At 45.1% G+C, this 27510-nt stretch overlaps 1 protein-coding gene across 1 annotated transcript in view; it reads right to left on the bottom strand.

Moving 5' to 3' along the window:
- Positions 1-3692: 3692 nt before the first annotated feature.
- Positions 3693-27510, bottom strand: part of LOC115126382 (uncharacterized) — a 106259-nt gene continuing 82441 nt past the window's right edge. Inside the window, exons 8-9 of the mRNA XM_065005657.1 lie at positions 17448-17579; positions 3693-4950 (exon numbers count right to left, since the gene is read on the bottom strand). Coding sequence (XP_064861729.1) covers positions 4363-4950; positions 17448-17579 — 720 coding nt within the window. The 3' untranslated portion in view covers positions 3693-4362. The remainder of the gene's footprint in view (positions 4951-17447; positions 17580-27510) is intronic.

Below are 27510 nucleotides of genomic sequence, written 5' to 3'. Positions count from 1 at the left end.
GGCTGTAGATCTGTGGTTAGGGGCAATTTCTACCTTGAACACCAAAAAGGAAAAGTTGTACAGGAGAGTGTTGGGTTTGAGACGAGAGCGCCTCGTCCAGGTTAGAGTATGTTACCGTCAGGGGTTGGAACCGGTTCAGAGAACAGAACCAAAAACCTGTAAAATAACTAATAATTTAGATGTACAGAATCACAACCGCAAATTAAACTAATATATACTATTCTGGAACAGAACTGTTATTTTAAAAGCATGGGAACTGGTTAATAATGTTATCTTACGTTCCGGGCATTTTTTTTTACATTCCCACCAAAAAACGCAACAAAGCACCTATGCAAAGCCCTCACTATGTCACTCAGAAACGTCTTCCTGCCAGCTGAAATCTTTGACAGTGTGTGTGCATGTGTAGGCAACCTGTCTTCCCCCTCCGAAGTATAGTCTAGTAGTCTACTGATGTTACAAGCGTGATTCAGAAATTAGAGAGAGAGAAGAATAGATTAACCTTTTCAATGCTAGTTAAGGATTATAATAACTATAATTATCACTTTTCACATTTATTAACCACAAAAAGGTAAGACGTTCGTCTTTTCATTCTGGTGCCGCTCTGCACACAGAAGCTTGTTAGTTAGCTAGCTAGCTGGCTGGTCCAACATTAAGCCAACTCTCTGAAGCTCAAAGACATTCTAAGTTCCTTCAAGCCACTCCTCCGTAGGTATAATTTTGTGGCCCTAATTCCCGATAATGCATATCATAACAACAAGATGCCCAGCGCATCAAGCCAAGCCTTCTTCACCCTCTCTCGCTCACTCCCCACTGGCCAAATTTCAGTCGCATATTGTGCTCAACACTCGTCTGTCCAATGCATGTAAATAGCTTGCCCGCTCCATAGCAATCTGCTCGATCCGCACTGATTGGTGAAGTCATTAAATGTTGAGCTAAATGTTGTGACGACCCTCCCACTCTGTCTGCCGTATTCTCTCTGTTATTTCCTTATTATGATGCTGGTGGGCGGAGTTGGGAGGGTCGTCAGCTACATGGGAAACACCTGGGCCCGGTGTCTCCCAGGATAAATACACCACTTCCCCATTCATGGAGGAGACTCTCTCCATGCAGACACCCTTTGTAGATTGTGTTGTGGTTCTTGGTGGCCGTTTGTTTGTTTGTTTGTTTGTTTGTTTGTTTGTTTGTTTGTTTGTTTGTTTGTTTGTTTGTTTGTTTGTTTGTTTGCTTGCTTGCTTTGGCACCTTTCATCACCCTGCATTATCACATTCATGCATGCAAAACACTCACTTACACTACTGATTACACACACCATTGTCTATTATACTTAGTTGCTTTAGGTAATAAATACATATTTTGCTACTCTTTATCTCCACGTTGTCTCCCTTTGTTACGAGCTTTGAGCCGGTTCGTGACAAGTGGGGGCTCATCCGGGATACTTTGAACTATTGGTTTGGGAGACCGTGGAGGTACGTGTTTGGTTTGCATATTGTGTTTGATAGGCCCAGTATTGGTTGCCTTTTGTTGTTTGGTTTGTGTGCTGTGTTGGAGAGACTATAATGGTTAGTTTCCAGGCCCTGCCTAGCCTGAACTCTTGTTCTACTTTCTGTTGGGACATCAGTCTGAGGTGAGTAATCTGCTGTGTACCTCGGTGGGAGATTTGGGTAGGGTAGTGGAACTTGCTACCCGGAGCTATAGCCTTTTTCCCCTGATAGGTTTAGCGACGTGTTTCATTTTTTGGAATATGTTGGGCATGGTTAATGTTATTTTTGTGTGGTGTCTGTGGACTGAGCAGTTGTCTCGGGGGCACATCCGTGGCTTGGTGGAATTTGCCAGCATGCTGGGGAGTTCTATTTCCTTGCCAGCGGGCTACAGTGCGTAAATTCCCACCGCAAATCTGCACGAAGACTAGGGTTGAGTTATTGTAGGTTTTGGGGAAGCTCCGTATCTCATCTCTCTTCTGTGGTACTCAGGGTGATTGTCAATTCTCGGGTTGTGGTCTGGTGTGCTCAGCAGAAGGGAAGAGCGAGAATTTTTTTTTTGTGTGATTATGGCGTCTTATGTAGATAAGTCGGTTAGTCCTAGTAGCCTTCTTTTTGAACAGCAGAAAGAACTGCTTTTGTTACAGCTGGAGCATGATCGTGAGAAGAGAGAGCATGATCGGCAGCATGATCGTGAGAAGCTAGAGCATGATCGTGTAAAATATGAAAAGGAATTGGCATTTAAACAAGATATGGAGCGTGCTAAAATCAAATTGCAACAAGAACGTATAGAGTTGGTTAGGGAAGGAAAGATCTCAGGGGAGAGTTTGTTTTGGGAAGGTGACCCAGATTTACCTAGGGGTAGTTCCGCTTTTGGTCGTGCCCCAGAGACATTTGATATTGTTGGGAACTTACGGTTATTGCCTCGGTTTAATGAAAGGGACCCCGAGACATTCTTTTCGTTGTTTGAGCGGGTTGCTGACGCTAGGAGTTGGCCTGATTCTGACCGCACTTTAATGTTGCAGTGTGTGCTGACTGGTAAAGCGCAGGAAGCATATTCAGCTCTTAGTGTACACGATAGTGCCAGTTATGATAAAGTTAAAACAGCTGTGTTACAGATTTATGAATTGGTCCCTGAGGCTTACCGCCAACGATTTAGAACTTTAAAAAGAGATGATAAAAAGACTCATGTTGAGTTTGCGCGACAGTTGTCTTTACAGTTTAATCGCTGGTGTTCCGCCTCTGCAGTTGTGACTTTCCAAGGGCTGTGTGATCTGATTATGTTAGAGCAATTTAAGGACACAATTCCTGATCGTATTGCCACGTATATTAATGAACAGAAAGTAAAGAATGTTGCTGAAGCTGCAGTTTTGGCAGACGAGTATGTGTTGACTCACAAAAGTGTCTTTGCAGAACCCCGTATTCGGAAAGAGTGGGGGCGTTCGGATAGATTTGGGCTTCGCTCACCGAGATACTTTGGTTCTCGGGCAGAGTTCTATTCAACTAGGGTTGAACCTGACTCCCATGGTAAAGCTGACTTTGGGCAGGAGTGTCACTACTGTCAAGGTTCAGGGCATTGGAAAATCAAAAACTGAAAAATTGGGTGTGCAAAATTTTGGGTGTGCACTCAATTTTTCAGTTTTTGATTTGTTAAAAAAGTTTGAAATATCCAATAAATGTCGTTCCACTTCATGATTGTGTCCCACTTGTTGTTGATTCTTCACAAAAAAATACAGTTTTATATCTTTATGTTTGAAGCCTGATATGTGGCAAAAGGTCGCAAAGTTCAAGGGGGCCGAATACTTTCGCAAGGCACTGTATATATATATTTCAGAGGTTTAAACAGGAACAGAAAGGAACAATATAAACATAGCCGCGTGAAGTAGGGGTGCTACCTGATCAATCGAAATGTATTTAATAATTATTAACTAAAAATATATAAAATGTTTGAAGTAGGCCTGTATTACCCCTGTATTGCCGTAGAAAAAGACCCCTAATGTAGTTAGTCAGTAGTCTTCTAAGTGAAGCTACCAGTGACACCATCGATTATGTCATCAGGGGGTGGGGACTTCTAAGTGAAGCCACCCGGGTGTCTCCACACTTATTTCCTCTGTCATCTTTGTGAGAATGTGTGTTTTCATGCACAACAACGTTTTCCTACAGTGTGTGTGTGTTTGCACATGTATCTGTGATTGCGTGTTATCATGTCGTGCGTTCTGTACAGGGCATGCTTTATTAAGGGTACCATCTTGATACAAAAATAAATATATATGTAAAATGTCACACAAATGGGTGTGTAAGGTAAGGTAAAGTGAATAGTGACACTGTTATCCAGTGCAAAACGTGATGCTCAGTCTGGTCTTGTTGGACCAGTTGTTTGAGTCTGGCTCGAATGATTCAGGCTCGGGTTAGCCAGACTGGGTTAGCCAGACTGGCTCTGTGATACATCTCAAAGACGTAGAGTAGTTCTGGTTCTGTTGGTCCAGTGGTGTAAATGAGGAGGAACCCCTGGAACTGGGTTCCTTTCAAAGCTACGACTGGCACTGGAACCCCTATCTGGAATCCCCCAGTCAGTGAACCAAAAAGTCAATTTCCACCACTGGTTGGGTCTGGTGTCTGCCCCTGGGTCAGAGACCTTGTCTAAACCTGGTGAATGCATCCACATCCACCTCCAAACATTGTCTTCTTCTTTTGTCACTGGATGTGGCCAAAATCATATCACTGGAGTATTATGGAAGTGACTTCCGATGCTTGGTTTCACCAGTGGGTCTCATTGCTATATACATTGTTGCCAGTCCCTTTCATAGCTCATACCAGGTGTAGACAGGGTCAGAAGAACCCAAACAGGTCTGATCCCCACAGTGTGTGAGCCAGTGTCTCTCAGCTACAGGCCAGTGACGTACATCTCCATCCCGTCGTTGAAGGTGAAGATGGTGGTGGTGCTGGCTGTGTTAGCACCCTGTTTCACATCACTGATGGTCTCATAGAAGTTCTCCCCCCCAGGCAGGGCCTTGGTTAGAGGGGCCGGTGGACCTGCTGGAGGTCCCTGGGGGCCCGGGGCCCCTGGAGACGGCGCTTCCTGCTGAGGAGGCTTCTTCTTGGGCTTCAGTGTGGCGTTTGACCCCAGTACACCAATATTGGTACCTGCCGGCTCACGTTTCCGGTGGGTGTCTATAGTGGCGTACGCCGGAGCAGACTTGGCTACCACACAGGTGGGCCAGGTCCTGTCACCAACTGGCGCGTAGCAGGGCTCCTCGTGGGATCGGGCCTGACCACCCTGGATCCCCCGGCCACGACCCCTCACCCCTCCCCCGGAACCGACCCACGCCCCATTCCCTCCTGCTCCTCCTCCCCCACCTCCTCCATTCTCCTCCACAGAGCACTGGTTTTGGGGGAGGGTATTGGCTCCATTGTTGTCCGGGGGAGGTTTCTTCTTCTGGGTTTTACACACAGTGGAGTAGGTGTCAGAAATCTGAAGTCAAGACAGAGAGAAGGAGAAGACACACTGAAACACTGTGCTTTCAGAGCCACATACAGTACAACTGTGGTTACACACATCTTATACATGCAGTCTTTTTTTCAATGGTGAGAAGGTGAGAATATCACTTACTGTACATGGAAATAAAGGATTACAAAATATTACAATATTTGACCACAATGATTTTGGTCTACTAAAAATGTGTTGTACTAAATTGTATTTTTATTATTCATAATGCTCAATTCAACACCTGTATTTTACAGGGTACACTGTAACAAAAAACTGTAAATTATACGGTAATTCCTTTTTATCAACAGTGAAATACTTGGAAACCTTTAACTGCAGCATACTGTACATTATGGTCTGGCATTGTGGGATATTGTTGTGGGCGGGGAAAGAATTTCTGCATTTTGAATGGTTCTGTTATTACACCCCACAGTATACAGTACAGTACCATATCACAAGGTACGTACAGAGAGCTGCCCCCACGGTGGCACTCGCATTGAACACACCTACCAACTGTTTGTGAGTGCTCCGTGGCAAGGTGGGTCTGGGCCGGGTTTTCTCCCTCTCTCGTCCAGCCTCCAGTGTCCAACCTTGCTGCCGCATCGCTCCTCCTCCAACACCAGCCCAGGCCGATGGACATCAACCTTCACCACACCTAATCCCCTGCACCCTTTCCATCCCTAACCCCTTCCTCTCTCTATACTTATCCCTCTCACAGAACCAGACCAGAACCAGGAAGCATCCATCAACACACCAGCAGAGGCGCAAGGAAGGACCAAAGCGCTAGACCTATGCCCGGAGCGAGCAGGCCACAAGGGAGTATCATCCCTGACCTCCAGATTTTGTGCTCCCAGGTGTGTCTGCTTGCTCCTCAGGTTGTCCTTCTTCCCCTCTGCAGATCCAGCACCAGACGCAGGCACAGCACCAGAACACCAGAAGAAGGGTGGAGGAGGGACCAGACACCAAACCTTCACCTGGTGCGAGCGGACCACATGGAAGTACCACCATTGACCTCTGGTCTATGGCTCCCATTGTGTCTGCTCGTCAGGTTGTCCTTCCTCCCTGCTACAAACCCAGATCCCGACCCAGCACCTGCAGCAGCCACAGCTCCTGGTTCCTGTTTTTTCCCCAGTCTCCAGCACCAGACCCAGCACCAGTCCCAGTCCTGGCCCCAACACCAGTATAAACCGAGGCTTTCCCAGTCTTGGACCCAACACCAGTATAAACCGAGGCTTTCCCAGTCCTGGCCCCAACACCAGTATAAACCGAGGCTTTCCCAGTCCTGGCCCCAACACCAGTATAAACCGAGGCTTTCCCAGTCCAAGCCACAACACCAGTATAAACTGCGGCTTTCCCAGTCCTGGCCCCAACACCAGTATAAACCGAGGCTTTCCCAGTCTTGGCCCCAACACCAGTATAAACCGAGGCTTTCCCAGTCTTGGCCCCAACACCAGTATAAACCGAGGCTTTTCCAGTCCTGGCCCCAACACCAGTATAAACCGAGGCTTTTCCAGTCCTGGCCCCAACACCAGTATAAACAGAGGCTTTCCCAGTCCTGGCCCCAACACCAGTGTAGACCGAGGCTTTCCCAGTCCTGGCCCCAACACCAGTATAAACCGAGGCTTTTCCAGTCCTGGCCCCAACACCAGTATAAACCGAAGCTTTCCTAGTCCTGGACCCAACACCAGTATAAACCGAGGCTTTCCCAGTTCTGGCCCCAACACCAGTATAAACCGAGGCTTTCCCAGTCCTGGACCCAACACCAGTATAAACCGAGGCTTTCCCAGTCTTGGACCCAACACCAGTATAAACCGAGGCTTTCCCAGTCCTGGCCCCAACACCAGTATAAACCGAGGCTTTCCCAGTCCAAGCCACAACACCAGTATAAACCGCGGCTTTCCCAGTCCTGGCCCCAACACCAGTATAAACCGAGGCTTTCCCAGTCTTGGCCCCAACACCAGTATAAACCGAGGCTTTCCCAGTCTTGGCCCCAACACCAGTATAAACCGAGGCTTTCCCAGTCCAAGCCACAACACCAGCACTAAACCTGGACACAGCACCGACCAACCCCAACTGCCAATTCCCTTCAGCAACTGCCAACTCAGACGCCACCCTTCCCCTCCCCCAACACAAAGACACAGACACATTGTGGACAGATTGAATGACTAAATGGACTGACAGATTTTTTCTGATTATTTTGATTGATTGCTTTGTTTTTGTTTTTTGGATGACCATTTGTTTTGCCAAATTTGAATTGTTTATCACTTGGAATTTTAAATTAATGATGGACTGAATTTGAACTTACTGAACATTTTAAACTGTAATGAATTTTTAAAAACCAAATAGATTGACCATAAACCTTAAATTGTATCATCTGCTTCCAACTCACACTCTCATACTCGTAGATCCCCTGAATGCAGCTCACTTTCCAGCTCACACTCTCAAACACATAGATCCCATGAACCAGCTCACTCTCCAGATCTGAGTCACCCGAATTCTGATCACCTGTTCACACACCTGTATGTCATTATCACATACTATGTAGTCCAGTTCTTTGCACCCCATCACTGTGAGGTATTGTTTGTTTTTGACACACTTCTATTCAGAGCTCTTGTTCTTCCGTAATGTACTCCTCCTGTGTATGATCGTTTTTGCCTACCTCACTAACGATGCCTTTTGCCTATTCTCTGCCTGTACCTTACCTTGTCGGATTTCCTGTTATCAACCTATTGCCTGATCTCCCAGATGACGTTACTAGCCCTTTCTCTGGCTGTACTGTTGCCTTTTTGGACCCCCTGTGTATGACCTGCTGCCTGCCCCTGGACCCAGCTACCTGCCTCCTGTGGTCCTCTACATTAAACACCTGCTGCGCCTTGCGCTTGAAACCAGCTCTCTGTGTCCCTCGTGTTCATTACAGAATACCTCACCCAAAAACAACAGATGGATTCAGCGGAGCTGCAGCTACATCTAGCCCGACAGGAGGAACGAATCAATGAACTCTACGACCTCCTTTTCACACACCCGCATGTCATTATCACACACTATTTAGTTCAGTTCTTTGCAGGTATTGTTTGGTTTTACACTTCTAATTGGAGCTCTGATTTTCCTGTAATTTACTCCTCCAGTGTATGCCTGCCTCACTAATGACGCCTTTTGCCTATTCCCTGTCTGTACCTTAACCTATCGGATTTCCTGTTATCAACCCATTGCCTGGTCTCCCGGACGACATTACTAGCCTTATCCCTGCCTGTACAGTTGAAGGCTGTACCCAGCTATCTGCCTCCTCCTGTGGTCTGTTACATTAAACACCTGCTGTGCCTTGCGCTTGAAACCAGCTCTCTGTCTCCCTCGTGTTCATTACATAAATGTTTGAGATTTTTGGCATATCCTTATGGTGTCACTCCCTGACCTTAGAGATCCTTTAAATTCTCTATTTGGTAGGTCAGGGTGTGACTAGGCTAGGAAATCTATGTTTATATTTCTTTGTTGGCCTAGTATGGTTCCCAATCAGAGGCAGCTGTCTATTGTTGTCTCTGATTGGGGATCATACTTAGGCAGCCCTTTTTCCCACCTTCTGTTGTGGGATCTTTTCTTTGTGTGTTGCATGTGTTTGAACTCCTAGCTTTACATTCGTTGAGTTGTTTATTGTTTTTGGTGGAACATTTAAAATGAAAATGTACGGCTACCACGCTGCACCTTGGTCTTCATTTAACGATGGACGTTACAGAAGATTCCACCACCAACTGACCAAGCAGCGTGGTTAGGAGAACTGGACCTGGGGGAAATCCTGGAGGGAGCAGGACCCTGGACAAGGGCTGGGGAGTATCGCCATCCGAAGGAGGAGATAGAGGCAGCGAAAACGGAACCACAGCCCGGTGCGCTCTGTGCAAGCTCCCCGCAGTTGCCGTGCTAGAGTGGGCATTCAGCCAGGACGGATTGTGCCGGCTCAGCGCTCCTGGCCTCCGGTGCGTCTCTTCGGCCCAGGATATCCTGCGCCACCTCTACACACGGTATCCCCAGTTCGCCAGCACAACCCAGTTCGGCCTGTGCCCGCTCCCCGCACTTGCCGTGCTACGGGGGGATTCAGCCAGGATGCGTTGTGCCAGCTCTACGCTCCAGACCTCCAGTGCGCCTCCACTGCCCAGCAGATCCTGCACCTGATCCATGATGATCCATGGCACGAAGCCTCCAGTGATGATCCATGGCTCGAAGCCTCCAGTGATGATCCATGGCTCGAAGCCTCCAGTGATGATCCATGGCTCGAAGCCTCCAGTGATGATCCATGGTACGAAGCCTCCAGTGATGATCCATGGCCCGGAGCCTGTATTGATGATCCATGGCAAGGAGCCTGCAGCGACGTTTCCCAGTCCGGAGTCTCCAGCGACGGTCCCCAGTCCGGAGTCTCCAGCGACGGTCCCCAGTCCGGAGTCTCCAGCGACGGTCCCCAGTCCGGAGTCTCCAGCGACGGTCCCCAGTCCGGAGTCTCCAGCGACGATCCCCAGTCCGGAGTCTCCAGCGACGATCCCCAGTCCGGAGTCTCCAGCGACGGTCCCCAGTCCGGAGTCTTCAGCGACGGTCCCCAGTCCAGAGTCTTCAGCGACGGTCCCCAGTCCAGAGTCTTCAGCGACGGTCCCCAGTCCAGAGTCTTCAGCGACGGTCCCCAGTCCGGAGTCTCCAACGGCGGTCCGCAGTCCAGAGCTTCCAGCAATGATCCGCAGTCCAGAGCCTCCAGCGGGGGTACCCAGTCCGGGGCCTCCAGCGACGATCTGCAGTCCAGGGCCTCCAGCGGTGGTTCCCAGTTCAGAGCCTCTGGCGATGATCCACGGTCCGGAGTCTCCGGCGACGATCCACGGTTCCGGTTCCACAGAAGCAGAGGGATCAGCGTAGGGAGCGGAGGCTACGTCCCGAACCGGAGCCGCCACCGAGGGTAGATGCTCACCCGGACCCTCCCCTATTGGTTCAGGTTTGTGGCCTGGAGTCCGCACCTTTGGGTGGGGGGTACTGTCATGCCCTGACCTTAGAGATTCTTTAAATTCTCTATTTGGTAGGTCAGGGTGTGACTAGGGTGGGAAATCTATTTTATATTTCTTTGTTGGCCGAGTATTGTTCCCAATCAGAGGCAGCTGTCTATCGTTGTCTCTGATTGGGGATCATACTTAGGCAGCCCTTTTTCCCACCTTCTGTTGTGGGATCTTGTCTTTGTGTGTTGCATGTGTTGCACTCCTAGCTTTACGTTCGTTGAGTTGTTTATTGTTTTTGGTGGAACATTTAAAATGAAAAGAAAATGTATGCCTACCACGCTGCACCATGGTCTTAATTTAACGACGGACGTTACATATGGTATGTTCTGCCGTTGAGACGCTGCCAGTTTCGAAGCCTTTGCTAAGGCCTCTAGAAGTGAAAGTTATACACTACGTGGCCAAAAGTATGTGGACACCTGATAGTCAAACATCTCATTCTAAAATCATGGGCATTAATATGGAGTTGGTCTCCCCTTTGCTGCTATAACAGCCTCCACTCTTCTGGGAAGACTTTCCACTAGATGTTGGAACATTGCTGTGTGGACTTGCTTCCATTCATCTACAAGAGCATTAGGGAGGTCAGGGCACTGATGTTGGGCGATTAGGCCTGGCTCGCAGTCACCGTTCCAATTCATCACAAAGTTGTTTGATTGGGTTGAGGTCAGCACTTTGTGCATGCCAGTCAAGTTCTTCCACACAGATTCTGACAAACCATTTCTGTATGGACCTCACAGTTGGCACTATTCATTTGGGCAGATAGCGTTCTCTTGGCTTCTGCCAAACCAATATTTGTCTGTCGGACTGCCAGATGGTGAAGCGTGATTCATCACTCCAGAGAACATGTTTCCACAGCTCCAGAGTCCAATGGCAGCGAGCTTTACACCACTCCAGCTGGCGCTTGGCATTGCGCATGGTGATCTTAGGCTTGTGTGCGGCTGCTCGGCCATCAAAAACCCATTTCATGAAGCTCCCGACTTACAGTTATTGCGCTAATGTTGCTTCCAGAGGCAGTTTGGAACTTGGTAGTGAGTGTTGCAACTTGGTAGTGAGCACTTGGTGGTCCCGTTCTGTGAGCTTGTGTGGCCTACCACTTCGTGGCTGCGCCGTTGTTGATCCTAGACATTTCCACTTCACAATAACAGCACTTACAATTGACCGGGGCAGCTCTAGCAGTTGTCCGGGGCAGCTCCAGCAGTTGACCGGGGCAGTTCTAACAGTTGACCGAGGCAGCTCTAGCAGTTGACGGGGAAGCTCTAACAGTTGACCGGGGCAGCTCTAGCAGTTGACCGAGGCAGCTCTAACAGTTGACCGGGGAAGCTCTAACAGTTGACCGTGGCAGCTCTAGCAGTGCAGAAATTTGACGAACTGACTTGTTGTAAAGGTGACATTCAATGACGGTTCACATTAAAAGTCACTGAGCTCTTCAGTAAGGCCAATGCTTATCTATGGAGATTACAAGGCTGTGGGCTCTATTGTATACACCTGTCAGCAACGGGTTTGGCTGAAATAGCCGAATCCACGAATTTGAAGGGGTGTCAAACATTCTTTTAAGTATATATAGTGTATAAAACACAAAATATTCATTAATATGCTTTAATGTTTGTAAACACTTTACATAGCAGGCAATCCCTTGAAATTTAAGTAGAAATACTGTGAAAGCAAATTGTATTCATTCATCCATTCATTTATAAATTAATTCCATTTACAGTAGCATTTGCTTTTTTACAGTTTAAGTCAATGTTATGGTATTGTAATGTGTCATGACACAGTACTTTATTTATATTACAGTATATGTACTGTAGCATATGTCAAGAACAGTAGACCTGTGAGGCCTTTGATGATATAGTGAGTGGTTTTTATTGCCCTCATGACTGTATAAATGTGTACAGACTGTCTCTGTGTCAGCCTGCACATACAGTATGCAAGAGTGTCTGTGTACAGTATGTGTATGTGCAAACATTGAACTGTGTGTGTGTGTGTGTGTGTGTGTTGAAACAGTGCAGTAACCTGACCCATTTTGCTCAGGCAGAGTAAACTGTGTTATCAGCCTGCTGTGTGCTCTGGCTGGGCTGTGTGGCAGAGTTACCTAACCACTGGATAAACCAGTTACATTTCACCACAGTCAGCACAAACAAGTAGTGGAGAAAATAGAATGGTGTGTGTCAGGGATAACAGCCAAACCACGAAACCATGTTGTTTTTTAAGTTAGTTTTTTTGTTTGAATTTGACCCCTTTTTCTCCCCAATTTCGTGGTATCCAAATTGTTTAGTAGCTACTATCCTGTCTCATCGCTACAACTCCCGTACGGGCTCGGGAGAGACAAAGGTTGAAAGTCATGCGTCCTCCGATACACAACCCAACCAAGCCGCACTGCTTCTTAACACAGCGCCATCCAACCCGGAAGCCAGCCGCACCAATGTGTCGGAGGAAACACCGTGCACCTGGCAACCTTGGTCAGCGCGCACTGGTCCGGCCCGCCACAGGAGTCGCTGGTGCGCGATGGGACAAGGATTTCCCTACCGGCCAAACCCGGACGACACTAGGCCAATTGTGCGTCACCCCCCGGTTACGACAGAGCCTGGGCACGAATCCAGAGTCTCTGGTGGCACTGCGCCACCCGGGAGGCCAAACCATGTTTTTCAATGAATTTATGACACATCCGATTTTCAAGAAGGAACATGTGTGTAAAAAATGCTTTTCACATGGCAAGTATTAATGGATCATATCTAGTTCCATGTTTTATTAGTACTACAGGATACACATGGCAAGTATTAATGGACCATATCTAGTTCCATGTTTTATTAGTACTACAGGATACACATGGCAAGTATTAATGGACCATATCTAGTTCCATGTTTTACTACAGGAAAAACATGGCAAGTATTAATAGACCATATCTAGTTCCATGTTTTACTACAGGATACATATGGCAAGTATTAATGGACCATATCTAGTTCCATGTTTTACTACAGGATAAACATGGCAAGTATTAATGGACCATATCTAGTTCCATGTTTTATTAGTACTACAGGATACACATGGCAAGTATTAATGGACCATATCTAGTTCCATGTTTTATTAGTACTACAGGATACACATGGCAAGTATTAATGGACCATATCTAGTTCCATGTTTTATTAGTACTACAGGATACACATGGCAAGAATTAATGGACCATATCTAGTTCCATGTTTTACTACAGGATAAACATGGCAAGTATTAATGGACCATATCTAGTTCCATGTTTTACTACAGGATACATATGGCAAGTATTAATGGACCATATCTTGTTCCATGTTTTACTACAGGATACATATGGCAAGTATTAATGGACCATATCTAGTTCCATGTTTTACTACAGGATACACATGGCAAGTATTAATGGACCATATCAAGTTCCATGTTTTACTACAGGATACACATGGCAAGTATTAATGGACCATATCTAGTTCCATGTTTTACTACAGGATACATATGGCAAGTATTAATGGACCATATCTAGTTCCATGTTTTACTACAGGATACACATGGCAAGTATTAATGGACCATATCTAGTTCCATGTTTTACTACAGGATACACATGTCAAGTATTAATGGACCATATCTAGTTCCATGTTTTATTAGTACTACAGGATACACATGGCAAGTATTAATGGACCATATCTAGTTCCATGTTTTACTACAGGATACACATGGCAAGTATTAATGGACCATATCTAGTTCCATGTTTTATTAGTACTACAGGATACACATGGCAAGTATTAATGGACCATATCTAGTTCCATGTTTTACTACAGGATACACATGGCAAGTATTAATGGACCATATCTAGTTCCACATTTTACTACAGGATACACATGGCAAGTATTAATGGATCATATATAGTTCCATGTCTTACTACAGGATAAACATGGCAAGTATTAATGGACCATATCTAGTTCCACATTTTACTACAGGATACATATGGCAAGTATTAATGGACCATATCTAGTTCCATGTTTTATTAGTACTACAGGATACACATGGCAAGTATTAATGGACCATATCTAGTTCCATATTTTACTACAGGATACATATGGCAAGTATTAATGGACCATATCTAGTTCCATGTTTTACTACAGGATACACATGGCAAGTATTAATGGACCATATCTAGTTCCATGTTTTACTACAGGATACACATGGCAAGTATTAATGGACCATATCTAGTTCCATGTTTTACTACAGGATACACATGGCAAGTATTAATGGACCATATCTAGTTCCATGTTTTATTAGTACTACAGGATACATATGGCAAGTATTAATGGACCATATCTAGTTCCATGTTTTATTAGTACTACAGGATACACATGGCAAGTATTAATGGACCATATCTAGTTCCATGTTTTACTACAGGATACATATGGCAAGTATTAATGGACCATATCTAGTTCCACATTTTACTACAGGATACATATGGCAAGTATTAATGGACCATATCTAGTTCCATGTTTTACTACAGGATACATATGTCAAGTATTAATGGACCATATCTAGTTCCACATTTTACTACAGGATACATATGGCAAGTATTAATGGACCATATCTAGTTCCATGTTTTACTACAGGATACATATGGCAAGTATTAATGGACCATATCTAGTTCCATGTTTTACTACAGGATACACATGGCAGTATTAATGGACCATATCTAGTTCCATGTTGTATTAGTACTACAGGATACACATGGCAAGTATTAATGGACCATATCTAGTTCCATGTTTTACTACAGGATACACATGGCAAGTACTAATATATCATATATAGTTCCATGTTTTACTACAGGATACACATTGCAAGTATTAATGGACCATATCTAGTTCCATGTTTTAGTACAGGATACACATGACAAGTATTAATGGACCATATCTAGTTCCATGTTTTACTACAGGATACACATGGCAAGTACTAATGGGCCATATCTAGTTCCATGTTTTACTACAGGATACACATGGCAAGTATTAATGGACCATATCTAGTTCCATGTTTTATTAGTACTACAGGATACACATGGCAAGTATTAATGGACCATATCTAGTTCCATGTTTTACTACAGGATACACATGGCAAGTATTAATGGACCATATTTAGTTCCATGTTTTATTAGTACTACAGGATACACATGGCAAGTACTAATAGATCATATCTAGTTCCATGTTTTACTACAGGATACACATGGCAAGTATTAATGGACCATATCTAGTTCCATGTTTTACTACAGGATACACATGGCAAGTATTAATGGACCATATTTAGTTCCATGTTTTACTACAGGATACACATGGTATACACATCCAACCAAATACTTACTTACAGGGTCCTTCTGGACAAGGCAACAACAATAAGAAATACTAACGTGTGTGTGCAAACTCTCTACTTACAAACAAATGGCTTGTGGAAAATCTTGCAGAGGCATTCCATCTAAGTGACATTGTGACCTCTGTGGCATTTCTGTTTCATAGGTCATAGAGAGGTGCACAAAAGGATTGTGGGATACGGTCATGTTTGTCTTCCGTGTTCACACCCGGACTGCACCTCTGCTCCTGCTCCTGAGAAATGCTTCATGAGCAAATAGCTCTCTTTATCTATCATTCTCCATGTCGCTCTCGGTCTCTCTCTTTCTGTCACTCCATCTGTCACTATCTCTCTCAGACCCCAAGGGATTTTCAAAAAATGCACAATGGTCTTTAGGGGGTAACTGTTGGGGTGGAACTGACACTGAGTATCTATCTACAAAGTATATATTTTATACTCTAGAGATACTATCACATACTCATACAGGTGAACATAAACAGTTCCTCTTTTCATTAGATTCAACAATTTCCCTCCCCCTCTCTCTCTCTCTCTCTGTGTCTCTCTCTTCCTAACAGATCTCTAGCAACACTTAAACCCTGCCCCCACAAATCTGTGATGATCTTTTTTAATAAACAAAGACCATGCCCTGCGCTGTGTGTGATCTGTGCAGCCATTACGTGTATTTGTGTGTGTGTGAGTGTGTGTGTATTTGTGTGTGTGTGTGATCTGTGCAGCCATTACGTGTCTGTGTGTGTGTATTTGTGTGATCTGTGTGTGTGTATTTGTGTGTGTGTGATCTGTGCAGCCATTACGTGTCTGTGTGTGTGTATTTGTGTGTGTGTGATCTGTGCAGCCATTATGTGTCTGTGTATTGTGTGTGTGTGATCTGTGTGTGTGTATTTGTGTGTGTGTGTCTGTGTATTTGTGTGTGTGTGTCTGTGTATTTGTGTATTTGTGTGTGTGTGTGTGTGTTTGTGTCTGTGTGTGTTTGTGTGTATTTGTGTGTGTGTGTTTGCAGCAGAGGAAGGAAGTCACAAGACGATGGGGGTTTCAAAACTGCAGCTGTTGAAGAAGCCTGTACTGTATATTTGATTTTTTTCATTCTCCTCTTCTCCTTCTCCTCGTCTACTCTAAGATACAGTACCGTTCATATTTCTGCTCTCTGTGTGTGACAGGATTATAAACTTGGCAACAAAATCTTATTTCTGTTATTTTGTAGATATCAGAAAATAAGTAGTGAATTTAGAATGGTTTGTGTGCATTATGTACGTTAGTGGGTAAGACCCGGTTTGGGAGATCTGATTGGCTGAGAGCAGGCCAGCGCCTACAAAAGGCAAGTAAGGAGTGGACGAGAAGAGAGAGACGGAGGAGGAGAATAGTGGAACACCTTTTGACGGGTGCAACTGACACACTCCAGAGTATACTAGGAGCTCAGAAAGAAAGATAAAATCATAAAGAGGAAGAGGGATTAAGGGGGAAGAGAAGAGAAAGAGGAGATTGTTCTTGCCTCTCTGAGACAAATAGTAAGACAAAGAGAGTGAAAGAATGAGTGATTGAGAGAGCGGGAGAGAAAGACAGAAAAAGAGGGAGGGAGAGAGAGAAATCTGTGTAGTAGTCTGATCTCTACATTCTAAATGAGGAGCCAAACAGCAGAGACTTAACCCCTTAAACTCTGCTCACAGCCACAAGGCAAAAGGAGCCAGGGGCTCAAACCTGTTTTTCTGCAACCGAGCCAACAGTGAAACTCTCCAGAAGTAGTGCACTACATGATAAATGGGATGTCACTTTGTCCCATAGTGTGACTGACGTGTCAGAGTTAAGGGCTCAGCTCCGCCCACATGTTGCGGTTCCACATGGCTGTAATCCCACCCAGCAGTGTAACCAGAAACCAGGCCCCGGACCAAGTTTGACTCAGGAAGGCCTGTGTTATGGCGGCAAAGCCAATCAAAGAGGAGCTCTCTGGGTAAACAGGACCTCTCTTTCACAATTTGACCATTAAGTTAACACAAATTTACTGTACATACAAACCATATGTTACGTAAGCAATACACAAATCTCCCCATGACACACTTACCTCATCCCGCCCACTCCACCACCCACATACATACACACAGACATATCCCTCACCTCCATGGCTGTGGGTGTGTATCCCTGTCCATTCTCCCCCGGGGGTATAGGCGCTGGGTGCAAGGTGATGATGTCATTGTCCTCTGGGGGCTTCCAGATGTACTGCTCCCCGTTTCCCATGAACACTGCCTCCTGGTGGACACACAGAGAACAGGGCTCTGCTGTCAGCCTGGTAGCCAGGGCCTATAATCACTACTCGAAGCACCGCCGCAACACGTAATACATTAAGGCCAACACTGCAGCAGAAGCCTTCCTCCGCTACTCTTTCATCCACGTGAGGTTACAATACGTTAAGTTTCCGGGGGAAGCTGTGAAGTATCGGGGAAGGTAGACCTACCAATGTGTCTCTCCTCATTCAGAAGGCTCACTGATGTCAACACCAAAGCTGACTGAATGTGAATGGTAATGGTGCTAGTAATGGTGAGAGCCAAGTAAAACAACTACGTTTTCATTTCAGTATGTTTTAACTGAAACGTCCAAACGTCAGTCTTTTACCAGAAAAATATATTTTTGCCTACAGATAATATTCTGCCCATATGAACACATGTATTTTAGGCCCCAAAAAGAACAGCTCTGCATGATTGAAAGAAAATCTGCAAAAAGACAACATCGTTTCACATTCTTTAATAAAAGACTCACAAACAGAAACAGCTCCACAGTTTCCCCGCCTCCAACGAAACTCAGCGACATTGACTGCAGGGGGGGTAGTACCTTCCACAAAAAGTTTTGCTCAACAAAAAAAACACAAAAGCAACAATAATAAAGCCTCACAAATACTGTACATACAAACCATATGTTATGTAGACAATACCCAAATCTCCCCAATATACTGTACATACAAACCATATGTTATGTAGACAATACCCAAATCTCCCCAATATACTGTACATACAAACCATATGTTATGTAGACAATACCCAAATCTCCCCAATATACTGTACATACAAACCATATGTTATGTAGACAATAGCCAAATCTCCCCAATATACTGTACATACAAACCATATGTTATGTAGACAATAGCCAAATCTCCCCAATATACTGTACATACAAACCATATGTTATGTAGGCAATACCCAAATCTCCCCAATATACTGTACATACAAACCATATGTTATGTAGACAATAGCCAAATCTCCCCAATATACTGTACATACAAACCATATGTTATGTAGACAATAGCCAAATCTCCCCAATATACTGTGTGTCTGTGTGTGTCTGTGTGTTGTGTGTGTGTGTGGGGGGGGGGTCTGTGTGTCTGTGTGTGTGTGTGTGTGTGTCTGTGTGTGTTTGTCTGTGAGTGTAGGTGTGTGTGTGTGTGTGTGTGTGGGGGTTTGTCTGTGAGTCTGTGTGTGTCTGTGTGTGTCTGTGTGTGTGTGTGTGTGGGGGGGGGGGTGTTTGCATTGAGGAATGGCATGGTTGTTGAAATGGCATATGGATTCTATAATACTCTGGCATCAGATCATCTCTGTTCACACATTTGTAAGTGTACATTCTGTAGTGCTATTAAATATCTCTAAAGCAAATCATCTGTATGCAGCTTCACTATGCTGTCAGGTTCACTGACCATCTCCCCTCCACTGTCTCCCCTCCACCGTCTCCCCTCCACCGTCTGCCCTCACCGTCTCCCTCCACCGTCTCCCCTCCACCGTCTCCCCTCCACCGTCTCCCTCCACCGTCTGCCCTCCACCGTCTCCCCTCCACCGTCTCCCCTGCACCGTCTCCCCTCCACCGTCTCCCCTCCACCGTCTGCCCTGCACCGTCTCCCCTCCACCGTCTCCCCTCCACCGTCTCCCCTGCACCGTCTCCCCTCCACCGTCTCCCCTCCACCGTCTCCCCTCCACCGTCTGCCCTCCACCGTCTGCCCTCCACCGTCTGCCCTCCACCGTCTGCCCTGCACCGTCTCCCCTCCACCGTCTGCCCTCCACCGTCTCCCCTCCACCGTCTGCCCTGCACCGTCTCCCCTCCACCGTCTCCCCTGCACCGTCTCCCCTGCACCGTCTCCCTCCACCGTCTCCCCTCCACCGTCTGCCCTCCACCGTCTGCCCTGCACAGTCTGCCCTGCACCGTCTGCCCTCCACCGTCACCGTCTGCCCTCCACCGTCTCCCCTCCACCGTCTCCCCTCCACCGTCTGCCCTCCACCGTCTGCCCTCCACCGTCTCCCCTCCACCGTCTCCCCTCCACCGTCTGCCCTCCACCGTCTGCCCTCCACCGTCTCCCTCCACCGTCCACCGTCTGCCCTCCACCGTCTGCCCTCCACCGTCTCCCTCCACCGCTCCCTCCACCGTCTGCCCTCCACCGTCTCCCCTCCACCATACTGCTGTCTCTTGTCCTTTTGTTTTTTTTTCATATGAAATATAACTGAACAAATCAGTACTGTCAGATAGAGGGTAAAATGTTTTTGAGGAAATTTCAATGGTTAAAGAATCGTGTGTGTTGTGTTGCATATACACGGCCCCCAGATCAAAGATGCGCCCCACGTGTGTGTGTGTGTGTTCGTGTGTGTGTGTGTTGTGTGTGCGTTCGTGTGTGTGTTTGTGTTCGTGAGTATGTCAAAAGACAGCCCACTCAGTGCACAGCTGCCCAGAAATCAGACAGCAATCATGAACAGAATCAGATGCTGCCATCAAATGAGATGTTCTTCTTCATCGGTGGATCTTTTCAACTCTTGGTCGATCAAGAGGTTTCTCAGTCTCAAGTGCTACCAACATCCAGATGTTTATTACTCTCTATCACACACAGAGACCCTCCATTGTCCCCACCATCAAATCTACACGACAGAACCACTGCAGGAGAAGACTCCCAGGGGATTTCTTTACCTGAATCTCTTACATATCCATCATCTATTGTGTGAGTGATTATGAATGTTTTATGAGCGACATTAGTAAATGCAATTAAAGTTAATTAAAGTTCAGGAGTAGTTTGTTGATTGTGCTGTATATACAATCTCATAGTTACAGCTTTAATTCACTTTCTAACAAAGATCAAACTCAATAATAACAAAGCCCAATAGTTCATGTTTTGTAAATTAAGATGCAGAGCCAGTGATGTTCTATTTATTCCTCTGGCTGGACGGCTACCTGTTTTGCTGTTTCGTCCCTCAACAAACACGCAAACACACACACACTCACACACACACACACACACTCACACTCACTCACACACGGCTTGGCAGCCATACAGGCTCTTGCATAATCGTCCCCTCCCCTCCGCTGGCCAAGCACACAACATGTGCTCAACAGAGCAGGAGAAGGGCGGGGACGCAGGCTCACAAACACACACACACTATGAAGCACATACACACATATAGGCTACAGTACACACTCATAAACATAATATCTTTTTAGATGGTAAGAGCCCTTTTTGGGGGGTACTTTGAGCGGTTTCATACTAGTTTCATCTCGCTGTGATATTTTCAGACGGATTTAGAGCTCTCAACATGAGAAACTACAAAATAATTTCATAGAATTGAACCAAGACCACTTTTTCTTGGTCACAGACGGACAAAATCACTTTGTGCTTAAAGCTGAAGTTGTAAAGAGTCTGCACACTGTCACGCACTGACCTTAGAGAGCCGTTTTATTTCTCTATTTGGTTAGGTCAGGGTGTGATGTGGGGTGGGCATTCTATGTTGTCTATTTCTTTGTTGGACGAGTATTGTTCCCAATCAGAGGCAGCTGTCTATCGTTGTCTCTGATTGGGGATCATACTTGGGCAGCCCTTTTCCCACTTTCTGTTGTGGGATCTTGTTTTTGTCAGTTGCTGGTTTAGCCTTACATTACTTTACGTGTCGTTTATCTTTCTTGTTTTTTTGGTGTTCATTTAATAAATTCAAAATGCCTACCACGCTGCACCTTGGTCTCATTTCGACGACAGCCGTAACACACATGGTGTCTCTGCACGCTCAGTGGACGTTAAGGAGAAATTATCTGTCAACGTTAGAGTGCCAATATTGTACTGTCGCTAAGTATGATCATACTTATTTAAAAGTTATATGAAATGTGAAATCTTATAGTACGTCATTTATAATTTGATTGTTACTATATCATTTCAAGCCCTAATAACCCACTTTTGTTGAATATGAAAGAAATCTTATATGATTTCTCATATTTTCATAACATTAGTACTAGGTACTTGAGCTCGTGTCCTCTGAATGAGTACACCTCAGCAATCAGAATGAGGACACCTCAGCAATCAGAATGAGGACACCTCAGCAATCAGAACGAGGACACCTCAGCAATCAGAACGAGGACACCTCAGCAATCAGAACGAGGACACCTCAGCAATCAGAACGAGGACACCTCAGCAATCAGAATGAGGACACCTCAGCAATCAGAATGAGGACACCTCAGCAATCAGAATGAGGACACCTCAGCAATCAGAATGAGGACACCTCAGCAATCAGAATGAGGACACCTCAGCAATCAGAATGAGGACACCTCAGCAATCAAAATGAGGACACCTCAGCAATCAGAATGAGGACACCTCAGCAATCAGAATGAGGACAACTCAGCAATCAGAATGAGGACACCTCAGCAATCAGAATGAGTAGACCTCAGCAATCAGAATGAGTACACCTCAGCAATCAGAATAAGGACACCTCAGCAATCAGAATGAGTACACCTCAGCAATCAGAATAAGGACACCTCAGCAATCAGAATGAGGACACCTCAGCAATCAGAATGAGTAGACCTCAGCAATCAGAATAAGGACACCTCAGCAATCAGAATGAGGACACCTCAGCAATCAGAATGAGGACACCTCAGCAATCAGAATGAGGACACCTCATCAATCAGAATGAGGACACCTCAGCAATCAGAATGAGGACACCTCAGCAATCAGAATGAGGACACCTCAGCAATCATTTGTACTATGAACTTGAGCTCGTGTCCTCAGAATGAGCACACCTCAGCAATCAGAATGAGGACACCTCAGCAATCAGAATGAGCACACCTCAGCAATCAGAATGAGGACACCTCGGCAATCAGAATGAGGACACCTCAGCAATCAGAATGAGGACACCTCAGCAATCAGAATGAGGACACCTCAGCAATCAGAATGAGGACACCTCAGCAATCAAAATGAGTACACCTCAGCAATCAGAATGAGCACACATCAGCAATTGTTTTACCAGATAGGTGACTTACAGATCTTTCTAAAACTATGCAACATTACCATTTATTGTTTATGGCCATCTCATGAAAAATAATTACGGTTGGGTATATCTATTTAGGCGGAAATCAACATTTTGCCCTGTCATTCAGCTACAAACAAGAGACAACGCTGTCTCTAAAACACACATACTAAACAGACAAAAACAAGCTCTCTCTCAAGGACACACTAGAGAAGCTGAGAGCATGACACCAGGGGCGGCCCTAGTTTTTTGGGGACCCTAAGAGAGATTTGACCTGGGGTATGGGCACGTTAATTTGAATATTCAAATATCCAAATGGACGTTAGTATTGGATTACTTGGGAGAGTATCCATTTTTTTTTACAAAATGTAATAAAATGATCTATATGACATTGCTGCAAAGCCTACATGGATACATTCAACATTTTAATGACAGTTTTTATGAGTGCACCCCATACAAAAGACACACTGGTAGCCAATACACTTTCCACACGTGTAGCTTTTTGTTATTGTCAGGCAATCAAAGCAGCGCAACAGTTAGAGGCTCCATGTGTAGCATCTGAAGTGGGAGATTTCTAACTGATGCTAAATGTAATCAACATTCTGGAGTTCAGTTGGCTAAATGAGGAGTAGGCTACAATGATCAACCAACAGGTAGGCTGTTGTTTCATTACAGTTGTTGTAGACAAGGATGGGAAGTGCACCAAAATAGCCTCAATTAGCCTTGCTACTTTAGCTAGCTAGCTGGCTTACTTAGCTGGCTACTGTAGCTAGCTAGCTAGCTTCTTTACAACGATTTAATGCAGGCAATATCAGATGGTATGATAGATAACCTATGGTAGCAACAAGTTTGTCTAACTAGTGTGAGTCGGTATGGCTATTTTCCCTCTCTCTCTTTCCCTCCATGCCACACATAGACTGTCACACACACCGGCCACTGCTCCTCTCTCAACATTCCCCCACCCTTCTGCTGAAACAAGCAGAGTGCAGCGCACCGACTCTCTGTCTCACTCGAGAAAGTGCCCATTTAAATTTCCCAATTCTTTATTATTGATATTATTTAAATAGTGAAATCATTTCAAATGCCCATTCCTAGTTTGGTGGCCCCCCACCAGATGTAGTGGTCCCCCTCTTGACAGCAGAGAGTTATTTCCTGCAATTCTACTCATTGTGCCTTGGGGCGGACAGAACATTTTGCCTTGGGGCAGATAGAACATTTAGCCTTGGGGCGGACAGAACATTTTGCCTTGGGGCAGACAGAACATTTAGCCTTGGGGCAGACAGAACATTTTGCCTTGGGGCGGACAGAACATGTTGCCGTTTCAAAGCAAATTTCCTGCAATTCTACACATTTTGCCTTGGGGAGGACAGAACATTTTGCAGTTTTTAAAACTCATTTCATGCAATTCTATTCATTTTTCCATGGGGCCGAGAGAACATTTTGCAATTTGAAAGCTAATTCTAAAATGTCCCATGACTTATGCCATGCTCATGTGATATCTGAGTGAGAGTGACCAACAAAATAATGGGGGCCCCCTGGAGGTCAGTGCCGGGAATGACTACTAAAAGGTGTAGATAGCTGGCTGGACTAACTTACCAATTAAAACATCTTTAGGTGACATGGTCTAATTGAGTGACTGTCAGTGACTGACATTACAAGAGAAAAACTACTGACGCTTTACCAAATTTAGAAGTTGCACCTTGTTGATTCTAGTATTCTAACTCTTAGCAGTAAGTTGAGACCTCGAGTTCCTAAAAAAATAATGAAAATAAAATGAAATGTTTACATTTTTGGGGGGTTGGGGGCCTGTAGCCCTGAGGGGTATCCTACGAAGCAAGCTAGATCTACTCAACGTTTTCTAAAGCTAGCCAGCTTCAGTAAGCTTCACATTCCAGGTCAGGCTTCATCTGTACTACGATGGTGGATATTGCCTGTCCTCCTTCCGCTAACTCTAGCAGGCTTGTCACACATGTCGAATGCAGAACTCTTTATTGAGATGACGCTGAAACATCAATCCATGGGCGGGTCAGTGCCACATTTTCTTTTGTGCCGAAATCAAAATGAATGAAAATATATCTTTCAAATTCAGCAGACTATGGTGTGAAATATTATTTTAGAAGTTCCGTCTTTATTTCATTGCTCATCGTTAATGCCGTCTTTGGTGTGCTTATCAATGCACAAATGTTCCTCACTCCCATCTATATATTGTTTAATTAAGTCATACAAAAGTGTTACATTGTGTGAAGTTTAAAATGCATTCTGTCATTACTAAATGTGTAATATGATATACAGTATTTTAACATTGCAATTTAGATTTAAAAAACATGTCATCAATAAAATATTTAATCAGTTGTCTTCCTCAGATGAAGGGGATGATGCAATCGTTGCAAGAGGGAGTGAATCTGATTTCATTGGTCTTCAACTCGTGGCTCAGACATTTCATTCAGTTGAGTTAGCCTGCCCTGGAGCAGAATAGTAGCAGAATAGTTCTGAAGGAAATTTACCTGGCTAAACGGTCAGCCACTTTTGTATGATAGGTTAAATTTAGAGTTGACCAAAGTTACTTCGCTAACTCCTTAAACCTTTTTCTTAGGATACCCCTCAGGATGACATGACACATACACACACACACAGTTGTATTTAATTCACATAAATAGTGCATATGCTCACATCCACATACATTCACAAACACTCACTATTATACACATTCTGTTAAAATACAGTGTACTCAAACACATACATACAGTAGAAAATAAGTATATACAACACAGACACACACCCACTGCAAAGAAAACATTGTTTACTTAGTCAAAGGTGCTAAAGGAGCTCCTTAAACTTGACCCCAAAAAACATCTGGGTCAGATTGTTTAGACCCTTTCTTCTTTAAAGTTACTGCCCCTATCATCACCAAGCCTCTCTCTGACCTTTTTTAACCTGTCTCTCCTCTCTGGGGAGGTTCCCATTGCTTGGAAGGCAGCCACTGTCCGTCCTTTATTTAAAGGAGGAGATTAGCTGATCCTAACTGTTATAGGCCTCTCTCTATTTTGCCCTGTTTATCAAAAGTGGTGGAAAATCATGTCAAAAATCAACTGACTGGCTTTCTTGATGTCTATAGTATTCTCTCTTGTATGCAATCTGGTTTCTGCTCAGGTTATGATGTGTCACTGCAACCTTAAAAGTCTTAAATTATGTCACAATTGCCCTTGATTCTAAGCAATGTTGTGATGCTATTGTTGTTGACTTGGCCAAAGCTTTTGATACAGTAGACCATTCCATTCTCGTGGGCCCGGCTAAGGAGTATTGGTGTCTCTGAAGGGCCTTTGGCCTGGTTTGCTAACTACCTCTCTCAAAGAGTGCAGTGTGTAAAGCCAGAACATCTGCTGTCACCAAGGGTTTACCCCAAGGCTCGAACCTAGGCCCCACGCTCTTCTCAATTTACATCAACAACATAGCTCAGGCAGCAGGAAGCTCTCTCTATCCATTTATATGCAGATGATACAGTCACATACTCAGCTGGCCCCCTCCTGGATTTTGTGTTAAATGCTCTACAACAAAGCTTTCTTAGTGTCCAACAAGCTTTCTCTACCTTTAACCTTGTTCTGAACACGTCCAAAACAAAGGTCATGTGGTTAGGTAAGAAGAACACCCCTCTCCCCACCGGTGTGATTACTCCCTCTGAGGGTTTAGAGCTTGAGGTAGTCATCTCATACAAGTACTTGGGACTAGGGCTAGAAGGTACACTGGTATTCTCAAATCAATCAAATCACATTTTATTAGTCACATACACATGGTTAGCAGATGTTAATGCAAGTGTAGCGAAATGCTTGTGCTTCTAGTTCTGACAGTGCAGTAATATCTAACAAGTAATCCAAAAAATTGACAACAACTTCCTGATACACACAAATCCTGTTGCCTGAAGTCCACGATCATCTCCTTTGTTTTGTTGACGTTGAGTGAGAGGTTATTTTCCTGACACCATATTCTGAGGGCCCTCACCTCCTCCTTGCAGGCTGTCTCATCGTTGTTGGTAATCAAGTCTGGCACTGTAGTGTCGTCAGCAAACTTGATGATTGAGTTGGAGGCGTGCATGGCCATGCAGTCGTGGGTGAACAGGGAGTACAGGAGAGGGCTCAGAACGCACCCTTGTGGGGCCCGAGTGTTGAGGATCAGCGGGGTGGAGATGTTGTTTCCTACCTTCACCACCTGGGGGAGACCCATCAGAAAGTCCAGGACCCAGTTGCACAGGGCTGGGTGGAGACCCAGGGCCTCAAGCTTAATGATGAGTTTAGAAGGTACCATGGTGTTGAATGCTTAGCTGTAGTCAATGAACAGCATTCTTACATAGGTATTTTTCTTGTCCAGATGGGATAGGGCAGTGTGATGGCGATTGCATTGTCTGTGGACCTATTGGGGTGGTAAGTAAATTGTAGTGGGTCTAGGGTATCAGGTAGGGTGGAGGTGATATGATCCTTGACTAGTCTCTCAAAGCCCTTCATGATGACAGAAGTGAGTGCTAGTGAGTGCTATAGTCATTTAGTTCAGTTACCTTAGCTTTCTTGGGAACAGGAACCATGCTGGCCATCTTGAAGCATGTCTAGGCCGGCAGCCCTGCGAGGGTTAACAAGTTCAAATGTTTTACTCACGTTGGACACGGAGAATGAGAGCCCACAGTCTTTGTATAGTCCTCAAAGCGCACAAATAAGTTGTTTAATTTGTCTGGGAGCAAGACATCCTGGTCCGTGACGGGGCTGGTTTTCTTTTTGTAATCCGTGATTGACTGTAGACCCTGCCCCATACCGCTTGTGTCTGAGCCGTTGAATTGCGACTCTACTTTGTCTCTATTGTCACGACTTCTCCCGAAGACGTTGCCTCTCCTTGTTCGGGCGGTGCTCGGCGTTCGACGTCACCGGTCTTCTAGCCATCATTGA

Source organism: Oncorhynchus nerka, linkage group LG20, assembly GCF_034236695.1.
Source record: "Oncorhynchus nerka isolate Pitt River linkage group LG20, Oner_Uvic_2.0, whole genome shotgun sequence".
Lineage (NCBI taxonomy): Eukaryota > Metazoa > Chordata > Actinopteri > Salmoniformes > Salmonidae > Oncorhynchus > Oncorhynchus nerka.
The sequence above is the reverse complement of the archived record's forward strand: the minus strand, read 5'-3'. Positions and strand labels throughout refer to the sequence as shown.